The 27,676-nt window shown below is 47.9% G+C and overlaps 1 protein-coding gene across 1 annotated transcript in view; it reads right to left on the reverse strand.

The window, feature by feature from the left end:
• The window catches only part of Inpp5a (inositol polyphosphate-5-phosphatase A), a 184,800-nt gene that overhangs the window by 40,845 nt on the left and 116,279 nt on the right, over positions 1-27,676 (reverse strand). The window contains exons 5-9 of the mRNA XM_052196265.1: positions 26,262-26,325; positions 19,156-19,259; positions 13,531-13,583; positions 12,038-12,157; positions 999-1,083 (exon numbers count right to left, since the gene is read on the reverse strand). Of these exons, the coding sequence (XP_052052225.1) occupies positions 999-1,083; positions 12,038-12,157; positions 13,531-13,583; positions 19,156-19,259; positions 26,262-26,325 (426 nt within the window). The remainder of the gene's footprint in view (positions 1-998; positions 1,084-12,037; positions 12,158-13,530; positions 13,584-19,155; positions 19,260-26,261; positions 26,326-27,676) is intronic.

Here is a 27,676-nt window from a genome sequence, read left to right on the forward strand (position 1 = left end):
AACACAGAAGGAATTTAATGGCACATCACTCATTTCTATCAATCAAAGGAAGACACCTGTTCAGCTCTGTCTTTAAAAAATAATTTTCTACTGAGTATGAAAGATTAATGTATGACAATATTTGGAATGGAGACTACTAATGAGAAGACAGTCATCTGAGGTACTGCATGACTTCATGCTGCTCTTAATGTGACTCCTGTACATGGATTACCTAGCGTCACCACATGTGTTAAAGGTCCTGGGCAGAGAGGACATGAAAGGTAAAAGGTGGGATATAGTTGCAAGAAACCAGGCACCCAGGCACCCAGCTATCTATCTTAGAGCTCCAGATGCCAGCACTCATCTGGTGGCAGACAGGGACCTCACTACAGAGAAATCTGGTTCTTATACTAACTAATACCATAGGACTTGCTTCCCTTGGCAGGATACCCTAGCCACATGGGTTCCTTCCAACCTCAGGCTGTGTCACTTGTCTTGGGGCCAAAGTCTGCCAGCTGTAGTGTCTCTAGGGACTCCAGGACCCTGGCACCCAGCCTGGAGCTCCCACAGTAGTCAATAGCTTTGGAGGTCCCCAAACTAAGAGAGCCTCAATTAATTACATGAAGTAGAACAACCAGTTTCCTAGTGTTTGATGAGGATTCTGCAGTAGAAATCCCAGTGGGAACCAGCCCAGAACCAACACTCCCAGCTCTGCAGGTGTTAGAGTGGCAGGACACGGGGGTTTCCCCAGGCTATTCTATGAGGGACACTGAGCCTGCAGCATACAGGGATGCCTATTCTTAAGGCTAGTAATGGCTGACTGGTTGAACAGACACCACCACACCACACCACCCCCACCACAGCACAAATACTTCTCCATAAAGATGTTTTACATAAAACATCAGCATCTATGAGAATGGTGACATGGTAGTGGTCTAAACAGATCGAATTTCTCTGCCACTATTTGCTCTGCCTCAAGGAAAGTCAATGGCCAAGCTGAGGAGGAAATCCATGCTTACCTCTACAACAGACTTGGAATCCAGGCGGAAGTTAAAATCACCGAAGACAAAGTAGGAAACTTTTTCGAATCGCTGGTCGATGATTCTGGAAGGAAAAATGGAGACAGCGGTCAGTGGTGCTGCATTGCTGACCAGCCCAACTGGGCCTGGGCCAGCTACTCCACCATGCTCCCAAGTGCTTCCTGCTGCAAAGAAACTACGATTGTTTCTTGCATTCCAAAACTTAGCACAAAGGCTACCATTGGCACACTGCAACCAAATAGCAGTCAACTGTTGCTGCCTAGGAGGATGTGGAAATCAGCAGTACAAACAGGACTAGACAGTGAGAACAGTATTCAGAAGAAGCAGGAGAAAATGGTGGAGAGCTTGTCCTAGGGAACAGGTATGCTGTCTGCACGTGGGACCCTATGGCCACAGCAGCACCCTGCCTCAGTTGCCCACACTGACCTCCTTATGTATCAGGAGCTCTCTTAATGCTGCAGTGGCTACATCCCACCCTGATGCCTCCGAGTCATACTGGCTAGTCCATACTGCTTTGCTGAAAGCCTTCTCCACAGATTCTCTCCAATCACAATCACTTTATCAAGAGTTTTTCCCACCAATATATCTAAACACACAAACAGCTGTACCTAGTCCCAAGCTGTCTATCTCAAGTGTCTGCCCATCTCTCTCCCCTGTCCCCCAAGAGAAGAGCAGACTGGTCACAGTAAGGAAGGATAGTCTAGGACTCCAAAGTAAACTCGAGATGTTGGAAACAGTGTGAGCCATCAACCACCAGTAGCTCTTTATAAAAAGTCCTATGAACCAAGTGTATATAGGAGAAGATGTTTATTTTAAAATCTTCTGGTATGTCTGAAGACAGATACAGTATATATACTCATACACATAAAAAATGAAATCTTAAAAAAAAAAAAAGCCTATCGGACTCCATGTCTTCCAAACGCCTGCCACAAACACTCATGTGCTTCAGGAAAAAACAACACTGAAAACAATGAAGACTTTGGGTTAACGCAGTCCACTAGTGTTTTTTCTGTTGCTGTTTGATTCTGTTTTGAGAAGTCTTCCCATAAAGCCCAGCTTGGCCTAGAACACCTGTCTGTGCCTCCAAAGTAAAGGAATTACAGACATGCAGACATGTACCATTTTTCCTTCTCTCGCTCTCTCTCCTTCCTTCCTTCCTCTCTTCCTGTCTCTCTGTCCTCTGTCTCTGTCTGTCTCTGTCTCTGTCTGTCTCTCTGTTTCTCTCTGTCTCTGTCTGTCTGTCTCTCTCTCTGTCTCTCTCTCTCTGTCTGTCTCTGTCTCTGTTTCTCTCTCTCATTCTTTTTTTCCAGACAGGGCTTCTCTGTGTGATCCTGGAACTCTCTGTAGAACAGGTTGGCCTTGAACCCACGGAGATTCACCTGCCTTAGCCTCCTGGGTGCTGGGATTAAAGGTTGCGTGCCACCACCACCTGGCTACTTGCACTTCTCTTAATGAGAGTGAAAATTACAGTTGATCTAAACTTTTTGTGTACACCTACAGAAATGACATATACACTTCAGAAACCATGTCCCACTCAGGTAATATGCTGTAAGCATATGTCAGAGGCACATCACTGGTGTGTTATGCGCACAGGCTGCAGTCACATACATCCAACCTCACGACAAGCATCCATATTTAGAGGGATGGCTTTGAAGGACTCATGGGCAGAGAATGGGGGAGAGCTAACTTGAGTTCATCAGCACTGATTTCTTTCTTTCTTTCTTTCTTTCTTTCTTTCTTTCTTTCTTTCTTTCTTTCTTTCTTTCTTTCTTTCTTTCTTTTTTGTTTGTTTCTTTGAGACAGGGTTTCTCTGTGTAGCCCTGGCTGTCCTGGAATTCACTCTGTAGACCAGGCTGGCCTTGAACTCAGAAATCCGCCTGCCTCTGTCTCCCAAGTGCTGGGATTAAATCAGCACTGATTTCTTGAGCACTATAACTTCATTCTCAAGGGTTCTGTCTCTTCTAGTATGGTGTACATGAACCACCTCAAGCTCTGAGCTGAAAGGGGGCACTTAGGCTTTCCCTGTAGTCAGAAACCACTCAGCAGGCATCCAAAGCTGCCTAGAGGTTATCCTGAGGCCTCTTGGGAGACCAATGGCACCCATAGATCAGAGAGTGTGGAGCAAGCCAAAGCTGAGCTCAGTGTAAGAGCATCATGGGAAGAAGTGACTTTATAGGACACTAAGGCATGTCTATGTGGACAAGTGGATCCACAGGCTCATGTGTGGGACAGTAGGAGCCAGGGCCTTGTTATATCTCATCAACTACTGTGAGCATCAAACACAATAGACTGTGCTAAGTTTTGATGTGATGAAAGCAAAGGTCTAGGAAGCAGCATGAAGGCGTGGTCTTAGAAACAGCCAACCAGGTTGGGTTTAACTATGCCTTTAATCCCAGAACTCAGGAGGCACAAGCAGGTAGATCTCTGTCAGTTTGAGGTCAATCTGGTCTGCAGAGCTAGATCTAGGGCAGCCAGGGTCACACAAATAAACCCTGTTTCCAAAATATAAAAAATAAAAATAAATAAAAATAAACAAATAAACAAACAAACAAGAGAGAAGACAAAAGGAAAGAAAAGAAACCATCAACTACAGAAGTGCATGCTTACTTGGTTAATCAAAAGGCAGAATCCACATTAAGGAAAATTATTTTAAAAGCCTATTTCAGATTTAGGCTGAGTGTACTAACTTTAGATCCGTGTGTGTGCAATGCGAGAAGGCTGCATTAAAGACCATTCCTCACAGGAGAGGTGCTGATGGGTTCTGGCTGGACCCCACGCTGGGCCTGTAATGACCCAGGAAGGCAATTTCACTGGCATGTCTTGATTCCTGTAAGACTATCATTAAAAACCTAAACTTTATCATGCTTTCCTGCCCTGCTCTTTTTGATATAATAGCCCAAGCCAATTAATAACAGCACCCATCTCTGAAGGTCGCACAGAAGCAGCAAGATAAAGGGGCTGTCAGGGCCGAGGCAATCGCCTGAGTGCCAGGCCGGTGGCCCTCACAGCACTCACTTTTAATTTCTACATAGTGCCATTTGGACCAGAAAAAAAAGAGTTGTTTTAAAATTAATTACCTTGTCAGTAGCTATTATGATTAAAAAGTAGGTCCACATCAATATCATGTGCCTTATTCAGAAAGAGAATTACAAGAAGAGCCATAAAAATCAATTTTTTAGGCCTGGAAATGGTGTCCTTGTTTGACAGGTGATTCCAGGATATGACAGCCCTACCGGGGGAAGGGTGTTTTTTCTCTCTCTGGCCAGGAGCCTTGGTTCCCCATCTGAGGACATCACCTCCCATAATGCAGTGGGCTCTGGACTTCTGGAGGAAAGTGGAAGTTAAAGCCACCCTTTCAGCTGCAGTCACTTCCATGGCATCTGAATCCAGAGGTGCCTTGGACCCGCTGAGGGTCTCTGCGGTTACTAAAACCACAGAGAGCACCACTGTACGAGCCTACAGGCTGTAAGAGATTAAACCTGCATGTGGCTGGTTTCCTTTTTCATCCTAAGGAGCTGCAAAGGCGGGAAAGGTGGATTTGGCCATGACTTGTCAGTCCTGCTCCCTGAAGTGCATAGAACACACTGGTAAACTGGTTTCCTTCCCCTTTTAGTCTTCAACCAGTCACTGGGACATTAAATCTTTTGGCATTATACTTTTACTTAACTATGGGGTCTATATAAACTTATAGATCAGCCAAAGTTGGTTTTTCCCTCAGCTATGGGACAGATCATGTTTGTTGATAAATAATCTTAAGTAGTCAAAATTACTGATGATATAAAATGGCTAAATTACCCTAAATATTTGAGGGTGGTTTAATTTCCTAAAAGTTTCTCCTCTCTATAAGTCATCTAGTGACCAGCTTCTCACAGGTGTGTGGTTCAGCCACTGAACAAAAGTAAATTCATCCAGCAAAATAAATGGTGTGACCAGCCTGAAACTCCAAAGGCCCTCATTCCTCACCCAACCCCTAGGGAGGTACTGCTGGGGATGAGATCTATCCCCATGAGGCCTGTATCCCCATGAGGCTGAAACTCTGGGGACCCTCAATTCAGGAGGGTCTGACTGAGATATGAGAGAGACCACTTCAGAGGCAAAGAGGCAAAACCCCGGCAGTGATAAGTCCTCTGAACACCTGGCATGGCTTGGGGTAGCTTACAGGTCTAGTCCTAACAACCACAACATTCCTCACTGGCTGGGTCCTCAAGCACAGTAACTTCTATCTTGCCAGCCTATCCCACTCCTCTAGTAGCTGCCATCAAGACCAAGGCACTCTGAGGCTCCTGCCCATACCACCGTGCAGGACTGCTTCATGTGGCAGAACACTGACAATCTGTGCCACGTGGTTCTGGTGAATGAGCTACCGTCTCAACCCTGGCCTATGGAAACTGATTCCCTCCTGAATGGCAGCCCCTGTCTTAGGAGGCTTATGGTCCAAGCTTGGTGTAAGAATTCCTTCTAGGAATGACCCAGGAGAAGGGTTATGCATTGGAGAAGAGGACTTTAAGGAGGACATGGAGGTTAAGAAGGTCAGAGGGGACCTGACATGACAGGAAAAAGACCTAAAGTTGTTGGCTCTCTACCAGGCAAGGACACAGTGTCCATAGCCATCTTTAGGGCCTGGCCTACTGCCCATAGCTTGAACTTCAGCTTCCAGAATCACAAGAAATGAGTCTCAGTTGAGTCCCTTGTCTGCAGCATCCAGAGCTTCCTGGGACAGTGTCCATCCCTTGGGCACTAGCTATGGACAAAAGGACAATAGGACAGGCAGGAAAACCCACAGCTGAGATCTCCAGAAGCTAAGTCCTCTCTGTCAGATGCCCACGAGTGTCGAACGCCCACGAGCACTCACAGCAGCGCTCGGCTTCACCAGCTGCTAGGACAGAAAAACTGCACTGCCTCCCCAAGACTGGCCAGAAGTGGGGAAGGGGGGAAGGCGCCTTTTAGTAAGATAGTGAGACCCTCTAAAGGAAGTTCAACTAGAGGACGATGATGCTCCCCCAAGAAGTAGCTGATGGAGGTTGAGGGTCAGGAAGCATTCACAGCACTCTTCAAGCACAGCTACTGGCACTCCCACGCACAGAACACAAACCACAATGACATACATGTGACAACCTAAGCCTGAGGCTCAGAAAATAAAAAGATGTGCGCTCTCGTTAAACAGAGGCAGCGAAGCATGTGATGGGACGTGGACACTGGGTCCAGGTAGCACTGCGCAGCCAGAGGCTCAGGACACAGACACAGGGCACCAATGGTCCCTCTTACTTGGTTTTATTTTTCAGAAGAGAGAAGAGGAGGGCAAAATGCACAAGCCAAGCACTGAGTAGAGCCGGGTGCTTTTCCATCATAGCTCTACATGCATTTGGGTCCCAGAACCCATTTTTGTAAAATGAAGGACATACTGCAAATTTCACCAATCATGTGAGACACTGGCATCACAGACTCAGCTCACTCAATTGCAACTGGACTTCACATGTTCTAGTCCCATGCTCCCAATGGGACTTGTGGCAATTCTGGCATGGGCCTTGGGGTTTCGGGATGATGATTCACACAGCAAGCCTCACCCTCTATGGGAGCTCTGCAGTGTAGGGTGAGCTCCAGACAGTGGGTGCCCTGAGGCCTCCATAAGCACATCCCACAGAGACACCTGCTCTCCTTCTCCAGGGCAGTGGGAAGGAAATGAGGTGCAAGAAACAGCTCTGTGCTGGCCACCGCAGAGCATTCCTGAGTGACCTAGATCCTTAGCAGGGAGCTCGCCTCTGCCTAGAGACGCAGCGCCTTTCTTCTGCTCACTGAACAGCAAGGCGAGCTCTGGGAACGGCCTAAAGAGAAACATTTAGGTTGGAAGGGTCTTTGAGGAGCCTGACAGCTGACGGATGGCCATCCATAAAGCGACAAAGAGGGGCTGTGTGGCAGCCGGCGTCACAGAGCCTCTCCCTGGGAAACTAATTGCTCCGGATTGTCCAGAGGAACATTATTTTTCTGGCAATCATTTCCTTTGAATGCCCAAAATGAGCATGAAACAACTCTTTTCACTGGACATAAAAGTTAAATGTCCCAATGTTGATCAAATTAACTTCAGCACTGTGACAATGGACTGTGTTTGTGAGAAAATAATGGGGGGACAGAGGGGTGCTTTATGCCAGGGCTTCACGTTGTAATGTAAAAATGTCTCTGTTGAACTAGCTAGGCCACATTTCAAAGAGGACACTGAAGGCTCCTGTCACTTGGCAGAAAAAAATCTCATTTCATGGGCTGAGCCCTCAGGAAGGTTTGGGGGCATGTTCACAGTTACTGCCTCAGGGTCCTGGTTTAGTCACCCCAGATGACCCCAAAGGGCTATCCTTGTGTCAAGAAGAGTATCACCTCAGTGACCTGTGTAGGCACCTCCTGGAACCACAGATACCTGTGGAGACACAGACATCTCCAACTTCCTGAGCCCCTGGACCTGCCTGAATTTCTCAGAGCCTAGGACACTTGTATTTATAACCTATGGGTTTTCTTTTATAATCTTTCATAACACTGTATGGTAGTACATGCCTTTAATCCAAGCACTCAGATGGCAGAAGCAGGCAGATTTCTGTATGTTCAAGGCCAGCCTGGTCTACAAAGAAAGTTCAGACTGCTAGGGCTACACTGTAAGATGCTGTCTCAGGACAAAATAACCTCTCCACACACATACATACACATGCACGCATACACATGACTTTAGGCTAAAGAGTAGGCTCAGTAGTTAAGGATACATGTTGCTCTTACAGAGGACCTGGGTTTGACTGCCAGAATCTATACAGTGTCTCACAGTCCCAGGAGAGCCAATGTTCTCTTTTGGCCTCCATGAGTACCAGGCACATATGTGATTTACATTTGGGGAAAGCATTCATACACATAAATATTAAATAAATAAATCTTAACACATTTAAAAAATCTTTCATAACTAGATATTTAAGGCTAAAACCTCATAAATTATACAAAACCAGAAACATTACTATCTGACACAATTCATGTTGGCTAGCTAGGCCAGGCATGGTGGCTCACCAGAGCTACACCAGTACTCAGGCAGCTGAAGCAGGAGAATTGCTGTGAGTTCCAGGCCAGCCTAGGTTACAGAGTAAGCTCCTTTCTAAAACAACAACAACAAAAGAAATAAAAGGAAGAAAGGAAGGAAGGAAGGAAGGAAGGAAGGAAGGAAGGAAGGAAGGAAGGAAGGAAGGAAGGAAGGAAGGAAGGAAGAAAGAAAGAAAGAAAGAAAGAAAGAAAGAAAGAAAGAAAGAAAGAAAGAAAGAAAGAAAGAAAGAAAGAAAGAAAGAAAGAAAGAAAGAAAGAAAGAAAAACAATGCAAAACAAAACTACAAAGAAAAAGAAAGACTGTGAAGCAAGGCAGTCCTGCAGTGAGGGCTCGTCCCTCACTGGCTCCCAGGTGTGTCAGGTGCCTGCATGTGCTGGCTCTGTACAACCAGGCAGGCAGGTAGGCACAACCACATAGCTGAGGCTCTGGAGAGTTGTGTCAGAGTTGACCCTTGGACTTGTTTCTTTATAACTTATTTTAAAATAATCTTAGATTTGGAGAAAAGTTATGACATACTGGTGCCTCTTGGTTTTAAAACCATCTTTCTTTCTCTTTTGTGGACTGGGTCTAATGCCCCCACTTCTCATCTCAGATGAAGACAGGGACCTACAGGCTGGACAGGGAGATTAAACTAAGCAGCCAGCCTCTCTATCCCAGCCTCCTCACTGTCTCCTGCAGCTCAGTGGGGCCTGCAGACAATGCTCACACGGTTCCCAGTGCTGCTCTGAATACAGCGCTGTTGGTGGCGGTGTCCATTCAAAGGCCAGTACAGCATTGTCCTCCCCAATCAGCGCAGTAGAATGCAGTCTGCTGGTGGCTGCCAAAAGGTTAGCCTCCTGATGAAAGGGCGGGCCATTATTCACCACTCCTGCAGAGTGCCCCTTTGTGCCCAGCAGCCCAGCCCTACACTGTGGAGGTCCGGATCTGCGGATGGCTGAGCTCGCCACAGAAGCCATTCATTGGAATGCAAAGATGCAGAAAAGTGGCCCCCAGACCCTGGGCTGCTTTTTTGGAGGATGGAGGCATGGTGGTGTAGGGCAATGACATATTCTAATGCCTTACCACACTGACAAGCTGACCATGGTCACCGGGACTGATGGACATTTGGTCTCTCTTGGCTCCCAGCTCCCTGGGAGGTCCCAGAAAAAGGGCCATAGAGCAAACAGCAGGAAGAACCACACAGACAAGGCCCTTGCTGCTGACTGCTGATTCACTAGCTTAGGTTCCCAAGGACGGACACACCACCACTACAGATGCAGCTGTCAGGGGCACCTACCCAAGACTCTGGCAATCTCCTTGAAACTGAGACATGATCCTGAGGTAAGACAGTATCAGCTGAGTACTATCCTTGGGGTCTGGTCTTGATGGGAGGCAGCACCAGCCATTTTTCTACTTCAGGAGCTAGTGAGCAACACTGCCATGGCACCTCCACACAAACACTGGTCAGCAGGGCCCATAGCAGAGGTACCTGAAAGCAGGGCTGGTCAAGTGTCAGGGGTCAGGAAGAATGATTAGAGCATACCAAAGGATGAGGGCGCCTGGGTTCATAGACCTTGTGGGGAAGGCAGGCATGGACAGGAATTGGACATTTTGTTGCAGCAAAACATCTGAACCCATTTCCAATTGCCTGTGCTGTATCCCACAGTGGATGCTGAGTGAGGCTTAGGCTTGGTATAGCACCTGCGCAGGCGTCAACCTCAGATGAAGGAGAGTGACAGCATACAAATTTGCAAAACAAGCCCCAGACTGAGGCAACAATAGGAGAAGCATCAGACCCATTTCCCATATCTAAGGTTCTGCTGCAGGGACCTCTCTTACACTAGGGCCCTCTCTTACACTAGAGGCTGGGAGAAGTCAACAAAGGAAAGGAACCAGTAGAAGGATCTTAGACTGACCTCTCTTGTGTGATGGCACAGCCTCCAGAGGTCACCAGGTTGGTGCTTATTTAATCGTGGCACAGGAGTGGGAATTCTTGTATAGAGCACTGCTTCTGAGGTACGTGAAGGAGGAGCTCATAGACCAAGCTTACCAACTGCCATTTCAGGGAGACATGGTAGGGGACTCAGTGGTTGCAGCCCCACCCTACAGTGGCACCATGGTCCAGAGGACCCAGCTTTGCCTCTTACTTTAGGGGCACATGGATCTATGGCACAGACAAGCATGTACAAATCTAACCCGTACAAGCCTCACTACATATGTGTGCATTCACATGCAGAAACATGTTCACCCAAACACACACATACCTCACAAGGCTCAAGGAGGAGATAGGCCTTGTGTTTAAGACTTGTGTAAATATTTCCTAGCAGCTGTTCTTTGGGACATCATCTAATGCTAGGAACCCTCAAGGCACCTCCCTAGGTCACTGGCAATGTTGGGGCAGAACTGGTCCACTCCCTAGGATCTCCTTTCATGAGACTCTCCTAGTTGTGCCATCAAGAAGTTGATGGCATAGGAACACTATGCTACATGTCAAGAAGTAGCTCCATGGTATCCTGGGTAGGCTGCTTTTCCTTCTGGGGCAAACATCTTCCAAGAAGCCTGTACAGGCTCAGGGAACACCCTTCCCCCCGCCACTCTCTTCTTCAGGACTGAGTTAAGGGTTGGCACATCCTACCGAGTGTCTCCTCTCTCAGTGACATAGCAATGATATGACTCCCTTAAGGACAGTTGATGATTTGGGGATCACAGAATCCTCTGCTCAGCATGACACCTATACTCATAGATGGCCACTTCTTCAAGAGAACAGACAGGACATGCTCTAGAAAGTGTGGGGTATGGGGACATAAGGAAGAGGCCAGGTATGGGCTGGAGGGAAGCTAAGATCTGAGTGGCGGTTAGGACATGCTGAGGACAGGAGGCTAAAGCCAAGCCAGACAAGACTCCACATACTCTCTCTCCTCTGAACTCAATGTGTTGCCCTGCTCTGGGTTGCTACCAGGCCTCTAGGGAACAGTACGATGATCAGGAGGAACCAAGACCATTTGCCCAGGTCTGTGGCAAGTGGCTATAGCCAACCAGAGTTGATCCTTCCCTGTCACATAGCAAGAGGATCAACTTGAAGACTACAAGGAAGGATCAAAGTCTAGATGTAGCTGTGTCTTCCAGACTTGGCTTCAGAGAATGCCTGTCTGCAAATCAGATAAACGCTGGTACCCAGGTCCAGATTCTTCCTATCAAGCAGGGCTACCATCTTCTCTAGATGACAATCTATTAGTCCTGACCCATCCAAGATCACACAGGCCATCACACACAGAGGAGCCTGAAGCCAGGGCAGGTGGGAGCCCCAGCAGAAGGTAGGCAGTCTCTAGCCCCGACAGCCACTAAGGCCACCATCCCATTACCAGGGATCATCCTTCGTGCAAGAAACACATCCAGGCCAGCTGGACAGGAAAGAGACAAAGGCAGGAAGAAGGCAACACATGATGAGCTGGGCAGCAGAGCTTCCTTGAGTTGACCCAAGCTCAACACCCCAGACACTCTCTGTGGGAAGGTTGCTGCCCATGGCTAGCAGAGCACCAGAGGTATCCATTTTTAAGTTCACAACTAAACACAGACATGGCAATTCTGTGATGCCATACTGTATATCTGCACCCCTGCACACACACATCAATAGTACATAGAAGGAAAGAGAAGCACCTACCCTTAGTCACTCCAGAGTGAACTACAGCATTGTCTCCCCAAGCCAGAAGGCAGGAGACCTTCAGTTATATCTATCACAAGGATAGGTACTCTGGCTAAGTGTACAAGAGCTGTTTTTCTTAAAAGAAAAAGATAGTATTATAGAGCTTCCTGTATGTAAGCTGTGACCCAGGGGCTGCTCATCCAGTGGGTGCTGTTGGGGATTTCACATTCTTCACAGGCTGACACTCCCAAGGGCCACTGCCAAACAGGAAAACCCACCCCATCAGAGCAGCCATAGCCATGCTCAGGAGTGGCAGGGTACAGCACCTACCTGTCCAGCACATAGCCCAGAGCCTTGTGCCTGACGCCCGAGTACACAGAGGGGCTTGTCTCCCAGGCCACTAAGTTGGATGCATCATGAAAAAGATGAATGTTCACCAAGTCGAAGGCACTGTAATGGACAAAGAAAGGGACCTGTTAACCAAGAGCTCCAGGTTACGCTGAACAGAGCTGTGCCTCTCTCTATCCCAACCTCTTCCTCAGTTTAGGATCAAAGTCCTGGATACCTATCCTTAGTCACTCCAGAGTAATCTACAGCATTGCCTCCCCAAGCCAGAAAGCATGAAACCATCAGTTAAGGCACCAATAAATCATCACAAAGATAGGTTTTCTGGCTAAGTGAACAAGAACTGTTTTTCTTAAAAGAGAAAAAGAGTATTACATAACTTCCTGTAAGCTGTTGATCCAGCTTCAAGGAGAGGGTTCTTCTCTCTGAGTCTCTCTGTTCATAAGAGCAGGAGATGAACTACTCTTGGGAACCGTGCAAGAGAGGGACATAAAAACAGGTAGAAAAACAGTCCTTCCACTACCTCTGAACATGCAGCCTGGGGCCTCATGCATACAGACTTGAAGAGGCCAGAGTGTGGTCTGCAGCAGCCTTTCCCATGCCCTATCAAGACCCTATCTATCTCCAGCTAGCATGGACCATCTGCTTTGCCAAGTGACGGCTTCATACCATCCCAAAGGCACATGCTGCCATGCCACATCTTCTACAGGGTGTTTGGAACTGCACCTCATCATTCCTCTTCAGCAGCAACGTGAAGGAGAGCCCAACAATCCAGACACTAGCTCTGTGCCCTAAGTGACCCTTCTGTACTACATTGGGAGAAGTTGGTTTCTGAGACCAAGGACAAAGAGCAGCACAAATGGATGGCCACCTCCTGGGTTGTTATGAGAGACTGTAGGAACCCTCTGTTCTTCTCTTCCATGTCCATCCTAGACATTGTCCTGAACAGTTCTAGGGGCCTGGGCCAGTAGCTGAACTAAGTGCTTTGTCAGTTCTGTTTCAGGAGCTGAAAAGGGAGCCACATGTTCCTGTAGTTTTAGGCAGACAAGGTAGGTGTTACTATGGGGAATGCTCATCCAAAGGAAGAACAGTCTGGGACTAGCAAATAGAGCTAGTATGCCTGCACCCAACAACATCAGCTTGCCAGGCTGTCTTTGCAGAGCGTTATGGCCTGGGACCTAATGGGAAGCCTTCCTCCCAGTCTAATTATGCAGTGTGTGGGCTCTAGCACACACAGGTTACACTTGAGGGTGGGCAAGAGGTCTCCCTGCTTTCCCTTGTGCTGAATTTCTGAATATCCAACTTACAAGAAACAGGAGACAACACCATGCCACATGGCACCACCCATCAGCCAAAAGAGGAGGAATGGGGCATTTTGAGTAGCCATGTTCCTGTTCAAAGTGAGTCGAATCTGGAGCATGTTTGCCACACTCAAAATTATGGAGTACAGTCAGTCAACCAGACGCTATGTAACATACCAGTCAGCAATGCACCACCGCGTCCTGATGAAGCCTTTTCTTGACCATTTGCACTGAAAAGTAAAGGTTACAGTGTGAGCAACACAGAGAAATGGGAAGCCACACAGTTATCTGTGCTCAGCGTTAATGCATACGTGGGACTAGGCAGAGCGGTGTTACATACTGAATGTCCCCTAAATCCTGATGTTGACAGCCAACCTCTAATATGATGGCCTGAGAGGTGGGAGCTCTGAATGGAGAGCCTGTCACCGGGGCTGGGCCTTCTTGCAAAGGGGTTTGATGAAGGGAGTCTGGGTCTTCTCATCTTCTCCCTGCTCTCTGCCATGTTGGAGCTTTATTTGGGCTTGTGGAGGGCAGGTAGCCAGGCACTACCTTGAAAGAGGATACAGCCCTTACAGATGCTCTGCTAGCTCCTGGATCCTGCACTGACTGGGGATCCAAAATTGGGAAAATAATTTTTTTGTGACTGACAAACCACCTAGTTCTCAGGCTAGAACTGCTAACTGGAGACCAGACTAGACAGGGGATGGTCATATCTACCCTGTGTTCTCTACAAACAAACAAACGAACAAACAACCACTATTCAGAGTCTGAGAAGCCCCTGCTTGGTCCTGAAATGATGAAAAAGAAAAGCAGAGAAAGTAGTGGGAAGTGGAGAGGAAAAGAGTGGAAAAGAAGCTGGTCCTTGCTCTTGACTACAAAAGCTTCAGATGCACTGCATACACAGATGAACCTCCTGACCTTCCGAGCCCAATGTTGCTGCAGCATGGCTAACCAAGACTGCTCATGCACACACACAAGGGGGCCAGGCACATGAAACAGTCTCCTGACATTAGTCCTGCCTGTGGGTCAATGGCCTTTCCAGCACTCAGGGAATATGAATGAAAGAAGTGAACTTTAAATTATACTTTAATTTTAATTTATATAGCTCCGCAGAAGAAAGCCACCTCTTGGCCCCTCAGCTTTGGGAGCAGGGGTCCTTCAGGCAAGGAGCAGTGCCTCATGCATCTCCAGCTCACAAAGGGGAGGCAGGAGCAAGAGTCCATCTCCCTAAGAATGCCCCACAGGCTGGAGACCCTCTATGGTGCCTGGTACTTTGTCCACACTTCTTTGCTTACAAATGTTCATTGCCATGACTTGCTGGGCTGATACAAGGCTTTGGCTTCTGCTGCTCTATCAGTACTGGGACGTCACTGCAAGTCCTCTCAGATGTCCTGTTGTTGCCCAGTGTCATGGAGATCCTGGACTTTTGGGTATGTAGGTCTGGCCCCTTTGTGTAGTCCAGTAGTGCACTGATGAGGTAAATGTTGGGGTGGGCCAATTCAAAGCCTGGATCTGAGCCTGAGAGGGATCTGAGTTGGTCAGCCCACCAGCTCTCCCACTCTCAAGCTGCTCTTGGCCAGCTAATCAGCAAGCCCAGTTTCCAGGGCCAGCTCTACCATTCTGCCAAGGTGCAGGGCTGATCTTCCAAGTGTAGCAGCCAGTGAGGGAAAGGGACAGTTTTCTCACTCTCAGGAGGGCCAGCTCTCCTGCCTATCACAGATGGCAAGGGATGTGGGAGGGGGAGGAGGGCATCTCTACCCCTATTCACACCACCACCCAGCAGACAAGAGACAAGGCTGTCTCTTCCACACTAATGCCCTCCAGCTGGCTCACCCATAACCCCCACATCTGGGGCCAGCTCTCCTGCCTGCTTAGGTGGCAAGGGTTGTGGGGGAGACCATTTCTAATCCAGACCTTCTGAGGTGCAAAGCTTTAATCTGGACCACTCCTTCCGCCGTGCCCTATATAAAGTACAGGGAAGAAGGAAGCACAGTAAAGCTTTCCCTTCAACCAGGAGGAAAAGAGCCCCAAACTTCCTCAGATGGCCAGGAGCCTGAAGAAGGGAAGAGAACTGGGATCCATGCTCCTGCTCCTGGACCACGGCTCCGCTTTCTGAAACTCATTCCCTTTTATGGTCAAGCATGGGTAGTTGCCACATGGGGCTAGCTAGCCAGCTTATTTGCCCCACCCCTATCAGCAGACCACTAGGTGCCTTTCTGACAAGGAAAGTCTTTAGCGGGGTCTCCCTGACTACCCTCTACATATGGCACACACAAATACATGCAAAGGAACTAACGCATGCACATGTAAATAGATACGTACATTTGTATTTGTTGTATAGGGCAAATATTACTTACAATTGTAATATTACAATTGTAATACAAGTAGTAATTCTACTTACAATTGTATTTATTGTGCAGGAAAAGGAAGACCCACACAGACAGGCATAGAGGCAGGAGCCCAGCCCATAGTAAAGGCCTTGGAAGGCCTAGAAGCACCTACCTACACAGCTGTCACCTAGCCATTGTAGATGGGAGGCGGGGCTCAACTCTGCCTGGCCACTTCGAGCACGCCATACTCTTTCCTGACCACCTTCTGAAACCTTCACGTATCAACTTCTCTGAGCTGATGGGAATAGCAAGAATCTCACATCCCTGGGGCGGTGGCACCCAGGCTTTCACAGGGCTTCTCTCTCTTAAGAGGAGCCATGGTCACAGAAAGGGAACCCACACAGGCCCAGGAAAGCAGCACAGCGCTCACCTCGTGCGGCCTCTGCTCAGTCCCCTGTTAATAGGGTTCCTTGAGCCAGCAGATGGATTGCGAATCCAGGCAGCTTCATCTACTGAGAGAGCATAAATCGCAACGGAGAAAAGAGAGGCTGTGGGAGGTTATCACCAAGCAGCCCCACTGAGGAAGGCCTGCTTGGAGCATTAGTGGAATTAATTCATCTTTCATGGGCACATGCAGCAGGGCCCGTGATCTATGGTAACAACCAATTTCTCACCACGGCCAAGAGGAAAAAAATGACTCGGTCCGATCGACTACACAAATCTGCTTTTTAAAAATGGCCTCGCGTTATCTGGAGTGTTGCTCCCAGAGGCGTCATTTGAAATTCATACTGAGCCAGAAGCACCCATAAATCAGCAGAGAAAGTTTTGTTAGTTTTAGAAGCAGAGGGCCGTCATTATTTGGAATTGCATTATGCCTCCATCACAGTAATTACATTTAGATTATCCTTAAGTGATGGCAATAAAAGAAAGAGAGATCAGTCTTCAACTAATTCTCTCTCCTAAATGTGCCGGGTGTAATCATGGCCTGGCAGAGGCATTAAGGGGCAAGCCCGGGCGGGGATACTGAGGCTGTGGACAGAGCTATTGCTGGTGACTTCGGCACTGGAGCCCCAGGCCCTACGTTAATGGAACGCAGCATGCTCTGAGAGGTTCCATGAATTAAGAAGCACCACAGAACTGACAGAGGACACAGGCGTTTGTAGCTTTAAGATTAGATTGCTGCTGTCAATTACTGTGGTGTCATGGCACAGCTCATGATGTAAAGCTGAGTTAGTTCATGGAATGCCAAGACACTCCCCAGTTGAGCACTCACGCCCCTCAAAGGCCCAGGAGCCAGCCACCAGAGCTCTGTGGACCAGCTGATGGGGTTCCAGATCTGGAATTCACAAGTGATGTGAGAATAAGACACCACCGGTGACATGACGGCTGAAACCCTGGGTTCTTGTGGGGACACCACATGTCTGCTGATACGGGTAGAGGTGTAGTGGATGCACAGTGCAACTGTACCCACAGGAATTAAAACACAGAGCACAGTGCAGGGCTCATTATAGCATCAGGCACATTTGGGGCTTTTAAAGAGAGGGCAGACACTGTCCTCAGGAGTGAATACAGACAGTACAGTTACATCCGAGACCAGGGAGTGTATACAGCATTGCTTCACTCACACTGGATGGGGCCCGCATGTCTGTCTCATTGGGGGATGTCTCAGTATTGAGATAGCTTAAAGAAGTGTTTAATGGGGTAAAGAGATGCATGGTAGGGAACTGCCTCAAACACTGACTCCCTGGGGAGTTGGCACATGCACCATGCTTGCCCATGTCCAACACTACCTTCAATGCACTCACCCTGCTCTGCAAGGGAACACCTCAAGCCAGAGCACAGGGTATGTGCTGTACCACCTCAGACAGCCCTGGCTTCCAGGCCTACCCTAAACTGTTCCAGCACCAATCATTTCTTCCTGGGCCCTCATGCCCTGACTAATTTTGAATAAATAGCATGGCCAGTGAGAGACCCAGATATCTTTGGGGTAACTGGGATCAGTCCTAAGCAAGTAGAAGCCCAAACTCAGCATCAACTGGACTCTAAAGCTGCCTTGTCCTTGTCAGCGCACAGCTTTTCCATGGGAGCAACCACGTCCATGGGGTCTTTCTGTGGAACCCGACTACATTCTGACTCAGCTGTCGTTACATATGAACCGCAGAAGTCTGGAACCTGCCCTGTTGCCCTCCTTCGCCCTTAGGAGGGATGGAGCAAAAGTGCCAACTACTGAGCCAGGGTAGACCTGAGACCTCTATTTCAGAGGAAAGAGACTGGTGACATCCTTGGCCTGGGGACAATGGATGGGGAAGCCAAGCCACAAGTTGACAAGAGGCAGCCATGATCCCTTCATCCAAGGCACAATTACAATGTAAGTTATTAAAGTTCGGACCTCAGCTGGGTAGTGGTGGCGCATGCCTTTAGTCTCAGCACTTGGGAGGCAGAGGCAGGCGATTTCTGAGTCCGAGGCCAGCCTGGTCTGCAGAATGAGTTCCAGGATAGCCAGGGCTACACAGAGAAATCCTGTCTTGAAAAAAAACACAAACAGACAGACAGACAGACAGACAGACGGACGGACGGACGGACGGACGGATGGATGGATGGATGGATGGATGGATGGATGGATGGGACCTTGCTAAAACCACAAAACACAAAAAGCAAACTAGCTCTGAGCAAGTGAATTACTACACAATACAGCCACCTACGAGAGGGAACCAGACAACAGTCCTTGGGACTGGCTGGACTTCCCCAACACCATGGCAAAGGTGGGACATGTGTGGACTGCCAGGAGCCATCAGAGACCAATTCTTGTTCTTCCTACCTCAGCACCTACAACACTTCCAGCCAGGGCATCCAACACCTATGGTACCTCAACACAGATTCAGGGCAGGATGTCCAAGTGAAGTCTCAAGGAAGCTACTCAACGGAGCAGAGCCAAAAAGGCAGGTTTTGGGTTTTTAACTTCTAAACTCTTATCAAACAGGTACAACTGTTAGCAGGTATCATTACACCACCAGTTCTGTGTTAGCTGCTGTGTCTTCACTGGCTGTGATAAGCTAGAGGCCTGCTCCGGGGACTTGGCTCTCACTCCAGCAATCCTAAGGAAGGTGAAAGCCTCCCATGAAGGGTGCCTGCACATCATGGCATGTAAGAAATAGCACATCAAGGCACACAGTATGACTCCTGGCCACTGTATCAACCCAAGAGAATGAAGACATTTCCTTCTTTGTTGGGAATGGTTCTTCTGTCTCGAAGTGACATTTTTAGCATAGTGACAACAGAACCCAAACTCTTAAGTTCTCTGTGCCCTTATTCAGGGTAGTTCAGATCACCCAGAACTCCAAGGAAAACAGTCCTGCAGTGTGACAGCTGACTGTAACTGCTGACAGTGGAGGACAGTCCAAACCTATATGGCCTCTGACTCACTCATTCTGATAGTCAGTGTGCTGAGGAGGAGGCACCAGTCCTCACACACCTCAGGAAAGTAGTCCTGTGGGAACTTCTCCTTCTCCAGCATGGGTGTGCTCTCCAAAGTGTCCGAATAGATCTCCTTGCCAGTGACTTTTTTATACTTCTTAGCTGAAAAAGACAGAAAGAATGACGTGAATTAATACCATCAGTACACCCCAACAACTAGCCTCATGCTTCTGGGGAAAGCCATGCCCTACCACAGCAGCCCCTGGGTCAGACGGATGCCTCCAAGCAGGCATGAGGCCAACTGCTGCTCCAGAGGTGCCTGTGGCTCATAAATTCTTGTTCCATGACCTGGAACCTGACACTCTACTTCATTATGCCCTAAGAGCTCCCAGCCCGCAGATTTACAGGGGCTAATTGGCACCCTCTTTGAAAGCTGTGAATATATTTAAGAGGGCTGTGGAATTACCATTCACTCAGACCTTCACATGAATTTATTTAATAACATTGATTTCCTCTTCACACACGAACGACATCACTCATATCCCAGGGAGCAGTTTTTACAAGAGATGTAGACAGAGACACAAGGCAGGCATTCTTCAGACCTGCCCTGCTAGCTGCTACCTTACCCCTCCTGTGCTGACGGAACTGTGGCAGGCCCTAGTCTGAGGCCTTCCACAGGCAGGACTGAGGGAGGTCCTTTCTAAGGATAAGTATCCCACAGCCTCAGTAATACCTAAGAAGCATGTGAGAGCCTTCACAGGCAGGACAAGAGAATCTCTGGTCCTGTAGGGTGCCAGAAGGTTCAGACAACATCCGGCTTCCAGGGCCAGGTCACAGTCTGCCCTATCTTCTTTCCTTTACCAGCACCAGCACCCCAAGATTCCAAGCTAACAACAGAAGCTCTTGGGTTGTGAAGCAGGTTCTTGGAGACTGGCCTTGGCCTGGCGGCTGCCCAGACATTAATATATCCTTAAATTCTAGGAGCAGCAGGACTTTCATTGTCTGGAGTGCTTTCCATCTTTTGAGAAGAGTAGGACCAAGAGCGCTGGCTGAGAGATGTAGTTCCTGACATAAATAGGTAGAAGTTGAATCTAGGCAAAAACAAAGCTTCAATTCTAAGGAAATAGCTAGGGCCAGGAGTTCCCAATCAGGCCTGTGATCTTGTGTGGGCTGTGCTGATGGCACATGAGAAATATGACAGGGACCTGAAGCCCATTGGTGCTGTACTAGGACTGGGTCAACTCTGGGTCATGGGCCTCCTATTCTATTCCCCAGATTCCTGCAGATACTAGATAGAGGACATGAGCCTGCTGGGCTTTGAAGCCACCAGCACCACTTTCACTGCAAAGGATAATGGTGTCTCCCTCACTAGGAGAGGAAAGGGCCTTAGCAGAGCACGAAGGCAGCACCTGGGGTAGGTAGGCAGTCCCTCATTCAGGACTCCAGCAGCCATCATATTGCCTGAGGATGAGGAAGGAACTGGGGTCATTTCAGAGCCAGGAGAGACTGCACGTGTACCCATCCCACATGTGCATATGTGCATGTCGGCACAGACCGTGATACCCATGGAAGTCCAGTGTGCTTGAGGCTTTGCTTTCGTGTTGCAGTGTTATGGGTTTTGATAAATGCAGACAAATGTCATGTACCCACTGCTACAGAATCACATGCACCAGTTTTCCTGTCCAGAAGGTCCTCTGAACCCTCACACACTTCATTCCATCTAGCCATGCTTTCTAAGTCTCTAGAATTCTGCCATTTCCAGATAGTCACAGCTGGAATCCTGCAGTGCAAAGCCCCGGGCCAGCATCTTTCAACTGCTTACTTCTCTTGGTGGCTGACCAGCATCCCTCTGTAATGACACACCACTCATTTTTCTAGTTTATCACTGATGCATGCTGGAGGGGTTTGTAGCTGATTATCTTGTCCAGTGGAGGTTAGAGATTCCTTGTTTGTGGAAAGTATTTGCTGAATTCTGCCATATGCTTTTTCTTTATCTACTGACCCAGTCATGACGTTTTCTTTAACAGATGGTGTGGGCAACTGTCTTAGTCAGGGTTTCTATTCCTGCATAAACATTATGACCAAGAAGCAAGTTGGGGAGGAAAGGGTTTATTGAGCTTACACTTCCACATTGCAGTTTATTACTAAAGGAAGTCAGAACTGGAACTCAAGCAGGTCAGGAAGCAGGAGCTGATGCAGAGGCCATGGAGGGATGTTTCTTACTGGTTTGCTTCCCCTGGATTGCTCAGCCTGCTCTCTTATAGAACCCAAGAGCACCAGCCCAAAGGCGGTACCACCCACAAGGGGCCCTCCCCACTTGGTCACTATTTGAGAAAATGCCCCACAGCTGGATCTCATGGAGGCACTTCCCCAACTGAAGCTCCTTTCTCTGTGATAACTCCAGCCTGTGTCAAGTTGACACACAAAACCAGCCAGTACAATTGACACCTTGTTAACTTGACACACAAACACATCACTATTAAGCCTCAGCCCTTACTTTCTTATTCATCCCTAAGATCTAAATTACTTTAAAAGTCCCACAGTCTTTACATATTAAAAGTTCACTCACTTTAAAATGTCCAATATCTTTAAAATTCAAAGTCTCTTAACGGTGGGCTCCACTAAAATACTTTCTTCCTTCAAGAGGGAAACATATCAGGGCACAGTCACAACCAAAAGCAAAACTCAAACTCCAATGGTTCAATGTCTGAGATCCAACTCACAATCTTCCAGGCGCCTACAAGGGCTTGGGTCACTTCTCCAGCTCTGCCCTTTGTAGCACATAGCTTGTCTTCTAGGCTCCAGCTGCCTGTACTCCACTGCTGCTGCTGTTCTTGGTGGTCATCGCATGGTACTGGCATCTCCAAAACACTACACTTCCACTGTATCTTCCACTGTAATTAGGCTTCACCAATAGCCTCTCATAGGCTCTCATCAGGGTGACAAGCCTCTGCTCCTATGCATGACACCTTCAAGTCCTGGGCCATCAATTGCAACTGAGGCTGCACCTTCACCAGTGGCCTTCTCGTGGCCTCTCACTGTACCAAGAGCCTCAGCTGCTCTTTATGACCCCTTCATGCCTTCAAAACCAGTACCATCTGGGTGACTCTTACACAGTACCAAGTCCAGCCACAGCACAAAATACAACTGTGGCTATCTCTGGAACACACTCTCTGTGCTCTCAGAAAACACTTCCAAGAAGATTTCATCTCAGTGATGCTGGTCTCTTCTTAATCACCGCTAATTTCTTAGCTCCAGCAAACCAGCATCAATAGTCCCAGAAACACAAAGGTTTGCTTTAGTGATTCTGGTATCTTGTTACTCATAGCTGATTCTTCAGCCCCAGCTAACCAAAACCACAGAATCTTCACAATCAAAACATGGCCACTGTAAGAGTCTTTAATCTTCTCTCTGAAATTTCACAAGCCAGGCCTCCATCTTTTGCACTGTTCTTAACATTGTCTTCCAAGCTCCTACAGAACTTTCCACCAAGCTCTTAATATTCTAATGGATTTTCTAGCTCAAAGTTCCAAAGTCCTTCCACAGTTCTCCCCAAAACATGGTCAGGTTGTCACATGAATACCCCACTCCTGATACCAATTTGTCTTAGTCAGGGTTTCTATTCCCGCACAAACATCATGACCAAGAAACAAGTTGGGGAGAAAAGGGTTTATTGAGCTTACACTTCCATGTTACAGTTCATCACTAAAGGAAGTCAGGGCTGGAACTCAAGCAGGTCAGGAAGCAGGAGCTGATGCAGAGGCCATGGAGGGATGTTTCTTACTGGCTTGCTTCCCCTGGATTGCTCAGCCTGCTCTCTTATAGAACCCAAGAATACCAGTCCTGGGATGGTACCACCCACAAGGAGCCCTCCCTCTTGATCACGAATTGAGAAAATGCCTCACAGTTGGATCTCATGGAGGCACTTCCCCAACTGAAACTCCTTTCTCTGTGATAACTCCAGCCTGTGTCAAGCTGACACACAAAACCAGCCAGTACAGCAACTTTACTGGCTGATTTGGGGATGTAAAGTCAACTGCATGTCTAGAGTAAACCCCAACTGTTCACAGTGTATAGGTCTTCTTACACATTGCTATCGTCTTCCTGAGACAGACTGCAGTTTATTTTCATGAAGGACTATAAGAAGCCATTCTCCCTTTTCCCATTGCCTCTTTCTGGCTTCAGGATTCAAGCAGTGCTGGCCTTCCGGAGCAGATCCAGGTACTCCTTGGCTTGGACCTGGGAACTTTGTAGAGAAGACTGTAGTTTCCTGCAGTAGATACACCAATAAGCCCTCCCGGGCCTAGCAGGTTTTTTCAGAAGGTTTACCACTGGCTTAACTTCATTCACAGTTGTAGGTATTTTCAGCTGCAAAGCCATTGTATTCAGACTGTGATGTCCCTACAACTGCTCCATCATATTATTAAACTTATAGGCACCATTTACAAGTACATGCTTGTTATAATATTCTGACATTACCATGTTATCAGCAGTGAGTGGTTCCTTACTTCTGAGTGGTCTCTTACTCATTTCTACTATCAATACTCTGCAGTTTTCTTCTTTTTTGTTTTTGGTTCATAGGGCTAACAGTTTATCACTTGAATAGATATTTTCTAAGAACGAAGTCTCTCTGATTTCTTGTATGCAATGCCATTCATTTTGCCTCCAATCTATATTTCTTTTTTTTTCCATTTATGGTGAATTTTGTTTCCTACTTTCCTGCACCTCAGTTGTGGGTACACTGACCACACTTGCTTCTAATTCCCAGTACAACTGTTCCAGATCTCTGTCATATCTGAAATCTGAGTCAGTGTCAGAGACTTGGTTCATCTCCTTAGCCTGGCTTTTATGTCTTTAGCATGTGCCCTACGGCTAGTGTCAGACACTCAATCTCCCACACCCCTGCCTGGGTCTGCTGCTTGAGGGTTTCCAGGGAGGCATCTTCACAAAGTCACAAGAGCACCTATCTAAGTCTGCACCAGTGATCATCCCACTGCTCAGCAGCTCCACATCCCACAAGACAAGAGGGCTAGAAGCTGGCATTGATGGCCAGATGGGTTCTGATGAGAGCCCAGTTAGCTAGGATTTGGTTTTGTTGAAGGCAGGCTCTGTGAAGGAGAAGGTCACACCTGGCCTTGACTGTGAGATCTCTTTGGAACTCTTAGAATTAAAACTCAAAACACATGGGAACTAGCAGGCTTCCTCTCTAAGCTCATCCAGCTCAGCCTCCAGGACTCAGCTGACTCCTACTGCACATGCATGCCCATCAGCTGCAGTTCCACAGCATGCCTGCTCCTGGCAAGCATGCCCCTGCACCTCCCTGTCTGCTGGGGAATGGGTTTGCCCTGTGTCCTTATTTCCTGTTGGATCCAAAAAGAGCTGCTCTGTTTACTTACATCTTTGAGAATGGACACCAAGTATTCCAAATATTGTCTACTGCACCAGAACGTGGACGTCCCCTCTGGCCTTCTCTGCTGCTCTTTCAGGGACTCCTTCAATTTCTGACTATGTTCTTACTGGGTTACTAACTCTTAGTTTTATTCAGGATGTTTACCAAGTCTAGATTTCTTGCAATAGCTCATACTGTGTGCCCACCCTACCCTGAGATGACCTTGTAGGCTCCATGAATGCCAGCTGCCACCAGGCTGGACCACTATATTTGCAGAGTCAAGTCTTACCCTGGATTGAAGCATACTTAGCACATGCCCACACTGGTTCTGCTTCTGATCCTACTGGCAACACAGTTAACTGTGTGTTCGCAAAGCACAGGATGACTGACTTCATTTAGTAGTTAAATATGTACACAAATGGTTTCTTATGGATTTAGAATTTCTTGAGTTTGATGTTCTTTTTCTCCATCACTGCGACAGGGATTCTTGGTATAGCCTCGGCTGCTCTGAAAACACCTTGTAGATCAGGCTGGCCTCGAACTCAGAGACCTCCTGGGTACTGTGTCTTACCCTAGCTTTGAAGGAAATAGTCCATGTCTAAACATCACTGCTGGAGACAAGCACTGGTACCTCATGTCCACAGAGTCAGGGAAAAGCATCCCTGGCCACCTCCTCCTGGCCACACACTTGAAGTGCTATACTGAGAAGCACCCACTGATGCACAGAGACAACCACTCTTCTGGCAAGAATCCTACTCAGCACAAGGCAGGGCAGGGTGCTAGAGCAAGACAGGGAAGGCAGTTCCCCATCTCCTAGGGGAAGTTTTCTCTGGGTAAATGCTTACAGTGACTCTGAAGCGGCAGATGGAAGCAGACACTCCACTGGTTACAAGTATGTGATAAGAAGGTAACTTTAAAAAAAGCAGGATTTTGGCTTGGGGCTTGAAAGTACAATACATCACAGTAGAAAGCCTTGGCAGGGGTGGCTTGAGGCTCTGATGGCAAAACTGCTCACACCCAGAGATCAGGAAGCAGAATTAGGATAACCCTCAATGCTGTGCCCCAGTGACCCACTACCCTCCAGCTAGGCTCTACAACTCCCTACCCCAAACTGAGTCACCAGCTGGGAACCAAGAGTTTAAATGAATGAGAACATTTTATAACAGCTATCCTCACAACTGTCATGAACTCTGTGTTTTCCAAGCAACATGTTCTGGCCCCAGTCCAGCATGGAGTCTAAGAAGGTTCACTTAAAATGGAAGCAGTAACAAGAAATAGGTAAATGGGGCCCTGAGGAAATCCCTCCCATTGAGATAACAGGTATCTCAAAAGACTTCACAGAGATGAACTGTGGAAAGAGTTACACCAGCAGTGATGCTCAGTTAAACAGTACAGGGCCAGCACCAGTCACTAAATGACAGTCAGAAATTTCTACCACAAGTATGTCTACTTCTGTTTCTGAAACATGCAATCCTCCTATGCTGTTCATTTTCTCACATTCCAAAGGACCACTAGGTCTTTTGAAACGACCTTTGACCTCCTCTGAGTCCTGTAAGGAAGCTGGAGTCCACTGAGATGGGCAGGAGCTTTGGCATGTGACCCAGGACAGGCAGGGCAGGCCAGCAGCATCTCTACTCAGGGAGGCCAGGGTACCAGGTTTTGAAGATGTGCAAGTGGCGACTATGCACAGACAACATGAGCTAGAGGGACCTGGAGAGGCCAGACCAAGGGAAGGGCTACAAAAACAGATCGTGGAAGGCAGAATGGAGTCTTACCTTTAAAGTCAAACTGGTAGATGTTTTTTAAGGATTCGTGAAGAAAATAAAAGCTTCCTAGTGCCTGTGGGAGGAAAGACAAACAGAATCAGGCCAGTATGGACAGTCTACTATGTGAGGTTCACAGCCATAAAAGAAGCTTCTGCAAGGACAGCAGAGGAGACAAACTGTCACTCAGTCCCAGCATTGAGGCAGAGGTGGCTGCAGGCAGGCCAGCACCCGCCAGCAACCGCCAGCACCCGCCAGCACCCACCAGCACCCAGCACAGTGCAGAGGTTTACTAGTCAACTCCGGGCAGCACTATCATCCACCAAGCAGACAGCTCCCGAGTCTCCTCACAGTGCTGCTGTCCCAAGCTGCAGCATTCCAGGCTGCATACATTTCCGTGGTATCCCAGGAGATCCAGGCTCATCTCCATAGGCTTCGCTCATCTGATCCCACAGCTTAACCCCTACTACCATCTACTCTATGACCACAGCACATACACAGATGGGATTTACTATTATGAGAAATGGAGTCCAAAAACAAATGACTTCAATAATTATGGACCAAAGTGTAGAAGTTAGTCAATTCCCACCACAAATGTCCCTACAGGAACAATCTGGAACTCCAACCAAAGTACTCCCACAGTAAGGTTTGTTCCCCCACCTCAGTGCCTACATGGGGGCAGGTCTGGTCCCCTGACTCAGTGTCCACATAAGCATGGCTCTGGTCCCCAGCTCAATGTTTACACAGAGCTGGTTTGACTCCAACTCGGTATTCACACAGGAACAGTCTGCTTCCCCCTGGCCAGAATGCCCATAAAGTCTGTCCCCCAACCCAATGTCCACACAAAGAAGGGTTTGGTCCTTCTTCCTCAGCATCTACATAGGAATAGCCTGGTCTACACATGCCACTGGACCCCAAGGACAGCTAAGTAGGAGGCCAAGGCCATGTCTGCTAACAGCACAGATGGCTTTTTTTGGCCTTTCAAAGGTAAAGCTCAAATTCTTTCGTAATAATGCTTGGTGTAAACTTTTACTTCTGGCTACCACAGTCAACAAAACTCTGATTGCCAATGCAGGAAACTCCACTCAAGCCTTGCATGTGAGCTGCCTGGTGTATGGGTCTGCTCATAAGACATCCCCATGAAACTGGGCCATATCTGGTATATGAGTATGTGGAATTCTGCCTGCTTCTTGGAATCATACTGGCCACTCCACAGTGGGGTGGGACAGGGCTTCATCCCAAAATATCTTCTGTCCTCCTCAACCCCCAGAGACCTATTGATCATCCTCCGCCCCCTCTGTTTTCCCACACAGCTTACTCCATGCTTTCAGGTCCAGGGTCCAGCATTCCCTGAAGTCCAGTGGTTCTTCCCTTTGCTCTTCCTCCTGTGCACCTACATCCTGTCAGACACCCCTTGAACAGACAAG

Source organism: Apodemus sylvaticus, chromosome 1, assembly GCF_947179515.1.
Source record: "Apodemus sylvaticus chromosome 1, mApoSyl1.1, whole genome shotgun sequence".
NCBI lineage: Eukaryota > Metazoa > Chordata > Mammalia > Rodentia > Muridae > Apodemus > Apodemus sylvaticus.